The sequence below is a fragment of the Stenella coeruleoalba genome (genome assembly GCF_951394435.1).
Source record: "Stenella coeruleoalba genome assembly, chromosome: X".
NCBI classification, from domain to species: Eukaryota; Metazoa; Chordata; class Mammalia; order Artiodactyla; family Delphinidae; genus Stenella; species Stenella coeruleoalba.
Window position 1 is genome coordinate 61425621 of NC_137152.1, and position 9037 is coordinate 61434657.

Sequence of the window (9037 nt, forward strand, 5' to 3'; positions counted from 1 at the left end):
CAGTTACGAGGTGGGGCATCTCCCTGTAGCTGTCTTCCCTCAGTATCTCAGCAAGTTCTGCTGGTGTGGTGCCATAGCAAGCTTCTCCACCATCCAGTGAGCCATAGCTATTCTGTCTCCAGCAAGATCTGGATCTTAGTCTTGGTGAGCCGGGGGTGGATCATACTTGCTCTCTCTGAGCCCCAGAGTTGTAACTGCTCCTTATATTTGCTATTATTGTGTTCTTTAGATTTCTCTTCATTTCCTACTGGCCAGTCCTGCATTACTCCGGTGTCTATTATAGTGAATAATTCTTTATATTAAACCTTCTCCATTCACATTACTTGGTGTTTTCTCTCCTGATTGGACCCTGACTGGCATACCCAACAAAGCTGGAATCCTTGTAGGACTCCCCAGTGGGGAGCTAGGACCAGACAGGAGAGCCAGTTGCTGCTTCAGTTGCCTCCTGAGGCAGAGAGGAAGGAGGGACAAAGACCCTGATTTCTTCTTTCCTCTCTCCTTCCAATCTCTCAGTATCCCAGCCTCCAGTCTCCATCAGTACCCCCCATTCGCCAAACCCATCTGGAAGCCAGCTGACACAGGGGCCAGAGAACATGGGCACCTGCGATACAGAGCAGAACAGGGAAAGGTGAGGAGTGGGTCTGAGGGCCACCAGGGCTGGAAAAATCCTGCATAGTCACTGATATTAAGGAATTAGTTGTACTAGGTTAATGATGAAATATAGAGGGATTATATTTATCTCTAAGTAAATTAAATGAGTGTATTTTTCTCCTGGAAACACATAATAAAGACTTTTATGAAATCTTAAAAGGAAAAATGACATTTTGAAATCTTTAGCTGTTAATAAAAATTAATGCTTTTAAAAAAAAGTTATTCATGTAAGAAAATCCTCCCTCCAATTACTCTTATTTTCGTTTTCCTTTTTCGCTATTCTCACCTATTTACGCTTCCAGACGAACCTTTAGATAATTTTGTCAAGTTCCAAAAGCCATTCTTTGGGAATTTTGGTTGGAATGGGGTTAAACCAATAAATTTAACTGGGAAACAATTTATTTATTTGTAATCCTCTTTCTTCCCTTTCCATTCACTCAACTCTTTTGTATCTCTTAATTATGTTTTATGGTTTTCTTCATAATAAATCCATAAATTTCTTGTTCTGTGCTATTTTATGTCCCTTTTGCTATTATGAATAAAATATTTTTCACCTGTTTGTATTACTTTTTTAATTGGTTGTTGGTGATATAAAGAAAAGCCTTTGGGGGCTTCCCTGGTGGCGCAGTGGTTGAGAGTCAGCCTGCCGATGCAGGGCACACGGGTTCGTACCCCGGTCCGGGAAGATCCCACGTGCCGCGGAGTGGCTGGGCTCATGAGCAATGGCTGCTGAGCCTGCGTGTCTGGAGCCTGTGCTCTGCAACGGGAGAGGCCACACAGGGAGAGGCCTGCGTACGGCAAAAAAAAAAAAAAAAAAAAAAAAAAAGCCATTGACATTTGTTTATATTATACAGAATCTTCTTATTGATTTTAAAAGTTTTCAATTAACCCACTAATGTGTTATATGTAAAATCCCATGGGATAATAATCATAATTTCATCACCTTTTAAAAATTGATACTTGCTATTTGTTTCACATATTATGCATTGACCTGAATGTCTAAAACAACATTGAATAGCTACAATAACCAGCATCCTTTCTTGAATATCATCTTTAGTCATGATGCTGACTATTTAAGATAAATATGTAAAAACCATATCTCCCTTTTCCTAATTTTTATACTTTTATACAAGGAATGGGTGTATAATTTTATCGAATTCCTTTTGAATATTCTCATTCTCTATTAGGAGACAGTTCTTGAATTTTTCAGCTACTGTTATTATTTTCTAATTATTGCATGCTTTTTTCCATTTTAAAGGTTTGTGTAATTGCTTTATTTCTAAATTCTTGAAAAATATTTAGTTAATGTATTTTCTTTTTTTTTTAAAGAAAGTATTTAAGGCTATGGATTTGACTGGGTACAGTTTTAGCTACCAAAATTAATCAACAATCACTACCAGCAGGTGATCAGTGATATCAGGAACAATTTTTAACCTAACACAAAAGAAAGTGTCTAAAGTACTGGCCCCCTTTGTATGGAGTTTATACTCTTAGAGTAGAGATCACAGAATGTGAAGTTATTAAAAGTCATCAACATCTTATCCAAAGTTAGTTCTTAGTGACCTATTGTAGCTGTATATGACTGTTTAAATTTTTATGAAAAAGGAAGCACATTAAAGGTTTGAAATTGCTATGGTCCTGAAGGCTTTTAACAAATAGTTGAATTTACATGTAACCTAACTATGGGGTCTTTATAAAAGAGTAATTGATATAATACCAAAAGAGGGGTAAAATATGAGATTATAAAATATAAATGTGTAGAGGTGGGAGTAAAGGCAAAGCTAGGCTCATAATTTTAGATTTATTGCAGGTACACCAAAGCTAAATAAGTAACATAAACTGTTCATATGAAGTATCTCTCAAATGAGAACCAGTGGTTAAATATGGTAAAATTTATTATATGGTTGTAGAATTCATACAACCTAAATTCCTTATAGCATTTAGCACTTACACAGTTTTGTGGAATTCACAATACGGTTATCAGTGAGAAAGAATCACTGCATTAGTGAAAATGACTTCTTTATGAAAGTTTTTTACATATAAATCAGACCTATTACAGAGCACCTGACAGAAATGCAAAGATGTAATTTCTAAATTCAGGAAAGTTGCACAAAATAGAAAACACTTAACAATATTAAGTAATTTGACATGCTTTACACAAAACGTCAAAAACAATTTTAAATATTTTAAATTTGGAACATGTTCTACCATATGATTAAAGAGCTTACTTAAACACACACATACACACACACAAAGGATGGAATTCATTGTCAGGGTGTTAGCTGACACATTCATGCTGCTTTCAGAAATCTAAACCCTATAAATTCAAAAAAAAGACATAAGAATTATTTCATTTCAGTTTCAAACAACAAGCAGTGCCAATTAAATTAAAAATTGACAAGAGCTTGCAGTGGTTAGTAGCTTTTTTTTCTTTTTAATATAAGCCATAGAGTAAATGCATGAGTAAATATCTTGAGTATCCCACACACTTTAATGTTGAAGTCATATTATAAATCTCTGACTTCCTGTTACTAAGTGTACTCATTTTCTGTTGCCTCTTACTCTTGACAGATCTTGGTCTCAACAATAAATTCGTTGGGGAAGTGTCTAATCTTCCAGCACTTATCAATGGCACGTTTGTTGAAACCTGTGAGGAAATGCACAATAAAAGTGGCTTTTTCATTTTTGTGTAAATAAAAATATATCTAGATTTGCTCTCTACTTTTCCCGTACCCCACCCATACTCTCCTTCACTGTCTCAACAACACAGGGTGAAGGAAGAAATAAATTGCCTACCCAGCAAGAGGTCTCTTCTGCGAAGGCGGAAGGACTTGCGGTTGTTGCAAAGTTGATAAATAAATATACCAAGGTTACTAACATCACGAATCTCCTCCACAGCAACCAGGTCTTCATGAACCACGTAAGTGTGAGGCAGGTATTTGCCACTCTAAAAAATTTTTTTAAAAGATTGAAAGAGAAATTCTTAAAAATGCTATTTAATTTTTCACCTATAGCAGATATACTTTTTAAATAGAGTTTATTTTTAGAGCAGTTTAGGTTCACAGAATATTTTTTATTTGAAAATTATTTTAGTGAAATGGAATGTTTTGGCTCAAATAATTAATTTTAAAATGAGGAAGCAATTATTTGTAATTGCTTATATAAAAAGTTGACATCCAAAATACATACTGCCAATTTTCCAAAGAGCTCCACTAGATTCTTTGGAGGCATAACAATGGAGGTATTGAGGGGCATCAGATAGCAGTTCCCCAGCAGCAAATCCAGGTAAGCAGTCATGCCCTGTTGGGGAGGGGGAAAATGTTAGGCATGATTCAGAGAGTATCAATGCTGCAGATTTTCCAATGACCATTAGAACAAGCAGTTACAACCTTTCAAAATCAACTAATGTATACTCAGTAGCAAAAGAATGAAAAAGGCTTTGCTGCAAAAAGTTGTATATTTATGAACAAATTTAATACCAATAAACTTACGAAAAAAAAGAAAATTCAGAAATACCTATAAGAATGAGAAACCCACCTTTTCAAAGTCGTGAATAATTGCTGCAGGGTCACTATGAGAGAAACTGGGGACAGGCACATCAATAATTGCGATGTTGTCATCCTCACGAATGTCAGCCTCTTCCGTCACAGGCAGGAAGTAGGGCTCTCCTCCTTGGAGGGAATTTGAAGGGTCCTCAGAATCAAAGAAGCACATCTCTCCACGGTAGATGGTACTCTAAAAGACAAAAAGGGAAAATCAAAACTTTCTAACACTCACTCCCGTGACATTTGAATAATTTCTCAAACTCATATCAGTTCGTTGTCCTGTTTATCAAGCTGAGGATTATAGATTACAGTTATCACCATAAAGACAAATCAATTTTATACCAAAAGGTAATTTGAAAACTTTCCCTAAATCTTCATTTATCTGGGGACCATGACAGAATTATTTGTTTTCGCTAAATGTATAGCAATTAGTAATCCAAAATATAATAACTTTCATTAATATTACCTTGGGCATGAAGTACTTGTAAATGCAGGCTCCACCAACAATAAGTCCTGCCAAGATGAATGAAAGGCCTAAGAGAGTAAGCATACATCTCCCAGAGGAGCCCTCTTTTTCCTTGGCGGCAACTCGGAGTTCCTATTTATTAAAAAGCAAGATCAAAAAAAAAAAAAACAGATTGTGCTTTTAGACACATAGTTGCTTTTGTGTACAATTTATCACCCTTGAAACCTAAGATATTTTAAAAAGATGTTAATTCACCCTAGCCTAAAATCATTTCAAGACACTTTCTGATGTTTAATAGATGTGAAAATCTCCAATTTATAACAACCTTTTTCTGGCATTTCCAAACCCAAATATAGATATAAAGTTATTTCAAAGTATACAGTTCTAAAATCAGCTGAAAATAACCATTCATTTATGCAATAAGTTATCCTCTTTAAATAAATGGAAGCCATTACTTTTTGGACTTGTACAGTGATATAATCACTAACTTTCTGGAATACAACTGTTTCTTTAGTATTTTTTGTACATCAACTAGTTTGCCAAATTAGAGGTGAATTAATGCCCTTTGGTTTATTAACTGATTTTCAAAAAGCTGTTTTTTGAAAATTAACTTTTATAGGAAGGAATTCTATAAAGTAGGTATATACCGTTTCCCCCTATTTTAGAAATTAAAATATTGAAGATGAGATCTATTTCATAATATTCCTAAGTTTAATGAGAAATTAGGCTTCCTAATATCACCCAATATTCTATGGCTGTGTATTGCTTGAATGAAATAACGTTTTCTAAGTTCTGGGCAAAACAGTAGATTTAAAGTACAGTCATAGCTAGGCACAAAGCTTTGAGTGTAACAGTGACTGTAAAATTCTGTTAAATCCATAATTTGTTTAGTAATTGGAACAAGGGACTCCAAAACAAACAAGTAACCAATTAGCTCTGTACTCTTCTCAGGGCAGTGGACCAAGGGGCCCTCCAATCTCATTCTTTTATGTCACAATATGCCCTAAGCAGCAGTATTACTGAAGGGTATAATGAATGAAGTCAGCAAATCTATTCTCTTATAATCAGAGGGTAAATCATTCAGACTGGTATGTAAATAGAATTGCTTTAAGTCTTTCTGGCCATTAGCTCTTTTCCATAACTACTTAATGAGAATTAAACTTTAATTAATTTGGTGAAAGCAAATACATAGATTCTAAGGAGAGGCAATCATCTCATAAATGGCTTCAAAAATGATTTCTCTTTAAAATTCAAAGAAATTTGGTATTCAAATTTTCTTAGCTACGTTTACTTAAGTTCAAACCCTCCACTAATACTCTATAAGCCTTGAAGGTTTTCCTTGTCCTAATAATTTTCAGAAATTTAAAATAATTTTTATTTAAAAAATAACCTAAGATTAACACTACAAAGCCTATAAGTTATGATTGTGAATCCCTGTAATCTAGAGCTAAGGGCTTAGAAATTATACTTTGGATGATTAAATTGAGGTCCAGAAAAATGAAGTGACTTTCCTAAAAGTCACAAAAATGACTTAGTTTGAAATTCTCAAAGGAATTAATTAATTTATTTTTTCTTGTCATTGAGATACGACAAGAGCAATCTGCACTGCAATTTCATTTCTCCTTCCAATATTTCAGGGGGGTTATTATTAAGCAAGATCTAAGTATTAGAGTGTCAATTTCAAAATTTCCCACCATAGTAGGCAAGATATGGAAACAATCTAAGTGCCCATGGATGGATGATGGACTAGGAATAAGGATTTTTTTTTTCATTTAAATTTGCCAAACTTCAGTGCGGTAGGGGCTGTCACTTACCACAGCTCATTTCCCTCTGAACTGTATTTTAAAGTCATTGTACACAACCTCTGACATACTATTTTGTTGTGTTCAATTTCTGATGAGCTGATCAATACATCACAGTACAATGTGCCAAGTATTATTAAATCAGTGTCTTATGGTGGCCAGGTCAGGATCCTGTCGTATGCTTATTTTTGTTTATTCCTCATAACACCTCAGGCCTGGTAGAAGTATTGCTTGCATATTAACTGAATTCAACAAGTCATGGAGTTTGTGGTGATGTGGGAAAATAAAGGATTATTGTGTGGCTATATTTAACTACTGGCATCTAATTAGAACTCCCCTAAAAAATCTGGCCATATTTCCCTTACAAAGTAAGTAGGACAATTACATATTTGACCTTCTACCATTTAATCAAAACCTCAACAATGCAAGGGGGTGTTTTTGAGTTCTGAAATGTGTCATACACAACAGCTAGTTTGATTGCTGGGTTAACTATTGAAAGTTTCCGTGATAAAAATTCTGCAAAAGCTCATTAGCTTTGCAAATTGTGTGCATAATCAGTTTTACTACATGTATTCTCATTTCACTCAGAAATCTTTTCAAATCTCCACTCTGAACACAAAAGTTTAAACTTTATAGAGAGAACAAGACAAGTTAGGGCAGATTTGCAAGCTCCAACAATGCACAGATTTTGTATAACAAGAAAAAAATACGATTGTGCCTTTTAACATTGAAATTTTACTGAGGAAAATGAGGAGTAGTTTACAGACACTGAAAACGTGTTAGATGTTTAAAGGAGATAGAAATTAGACTAAATGAACAATGGCTAACATTTTTTGGGGGAAAATTCCCCCAGTTCCTGGCAGTGCTAGAAGATTAAATTACAAGGTCAGACTTGCTTCAGATCTTTCTGTGGGGGAGGGTGGGCAGAGGGGATATCACTCAAAAAGGAAGTACTGTACTATAAAGAAAAACAAAAGAGAAAAACAAAACCCCTCAAAATTTCTTTTACGGAAGAGTGTTTTCTTTAGGAAATGTCACTCTGAAAACATACAAGGCTCTTGGAGTAAGAGGGCACAGTGAACATCTCAAAATCTAATTAAGACTAACTTCAGTTTTGACAGCTCCTTTACAGAATGCTTAACACCGCCTGTGACCAGGGAGAAACTGAAAATATACACGGGCGGGCACAGACACACACTTGCCCCAACCCATATCGCATCGAGTCAAAGCTGCCTTTTGCCCCCCGCCCCATCTCCACAAACACTCAGGGATCCTAGAAAGCCTTAAGATTCATAGAACTTCATACATGTCGAAAGGAAAGAAAGAAGAGTTAAATCTCGTGTCCTTGCTCACCCTGCTTGTCCCCTCCGCCCCTGTGGAAGATGTGTGTGCCCCTGGAGCTGACCAGGTGACGTGCCTCTCTTTGATCTCTAGCTACCCACATGTTCCCCAGGAGAAGGTGACATCTGGTCCCAAGAGTTCTCCTCAAACTCCCTCCAACATCCCTCCACGATGTACAACGTGAGCTGGGACCCACGGAACGTGGCGCGACGCACGGAAATGCTAAGGGACTTGGGGAACCGCAAGCGGAAGGTGGTGCGAATGGACAGAGTTGGGGTGACCGGGCAAACCCAACAGACAGCACAGAGAGCACCGCCGGAAACACAGGAACTCCGCAGCAGCTTTCATTTTGTCCTTTCCCACCTTTCCCCTTCCTTCCCCTCAAACCACCCCCACCCCCACCTTCCCGACCCTGGCAGGCAGTCAGGGGTGGAATGGGAATTGCTACCTTGCCGGTCAGGATCTGAGCTCGGACCGTACGGCTTACTAGGGCCTCCACGTCTTGCTGCGCCTCCTCTTTTTGCACCGCTGTGGGTGTGTTGAAGGCGATTTTCACCATGGTGAATCTTCGGGCTGCGCGGTAAGGCGCTGCTCGAATCAGTGTCCTGGGCTGCAGGTTGGAAGAGGAGAAGATCGCGCTAGCTCTAGCCGCACCTTCTTTCTCCTTGTCTGCTTTTACACTACTGCAAGCCCAGGTCTGGGTATACTTATGACGCAGTCACAAGCTGGGTGGGAGACCGTGGGCGGGCCCAAGCAGGGGCCGAGGGAGGAGCGGGAGGGTGTCTAAGTACTGGAATGGGGGTGGGAGTTGACAGTGGGAGGAGAGAAACTGGGTGGAGCCAGTGGACTGGGACTGAAAACTCCTCACCTGCACTCCAGGCGTGCTCCCACCTCGCTCTCTGCTCCCTCAGATAAGAGCAAGACAGGAAGGAAGCCTGCTGTGTCGTGTCTTTCTGCCTCTGTACAGGCCACAATAGCCCCTGTCCCTGATTCTATTTTCCCAAACTTGGACCTGGCCTCCCGCGGGGCAGGGAACTGTAACTTGGCACCAGTTCAAGCTTCCTCCTCTCTGCACCCAAAAGCACAGTTCCAGGACTTTTCTGTACATTTACAATAATACCTTCCTTTTAAAAAACACTCAGAAGCACGTTTAGAATTACTTGGTTCATTCTCTCAACATATTTTTTCATTCCTTGACATCTCTTTGTTTCGTAATTTTAATTTCCTATCAC

General features: G+C 37.9%; 1 protein-coding gene across 2 annotated transcripts; it reads right to left on the reverse strand.

Annotated features, from left to right (window-relative positions):
- Window positions 1–2463: 2463 nt before the first annotated feature.
- Window positions 2464–8509, reverse strand: ITM2A (integral membrane protein 2A). 2 transcript variants are annotated; one of them, XM_079911128.1, is made up of 6 exons: window positions 8254–8509; window positions 4663–4794; window positions 4189–4386; window positions 3841–3951; window positions 3448–3598; window positions 2464–3298 (listed from the first exon to the last, which is right to left on the reverse strand). In XM_079911128.1, the coding sequence occupies exons 1-6, from the start codon at window positions 8362–8364 to the stop codon at window positions 3210–3212; spliced, it is 792 nt and encodes a 263-aa protein (XP_079767254.1). In that variant the 5' UTR covers window positions 8365–8509; the 3' UTR covers window positions 2464–3209. The 2 variants fall into 2 exon arrangements, with proteins under 2 accessions (XP_079767254.1, XP_079767255.1); XM_079911129.1 differs by lacking the exon at window positions 3841–3951.
- Between the last annotated feature and the right edge of the window lie 528 nt (window positions 8510–9037).

Bases quoted from the DNA above. Each gene is read 5' to 3' on its own strand.
- ITM2A (XM_079911128.1), bottom strand. From the start codon at position 8,364: ATGGTGAAAATCGCCTTCAACACACCCACAGCGGTGCAAAAAGAGGAG. The intron at 4,387-4,662 runs GTAATATTAATG...TTTGTCTTTTAG, and splicing joins ACAAGTACTTCATGCCCAAG to AGTACCATCTACCGTGGAGA. The intron at 3,599-3,840 runs GTATGTATTTTG...AAAATTTTTTAG, and splicing joins AGCTCTTTGGAAAATTGGCA to AGTGGCAAATACCTGCCTCA.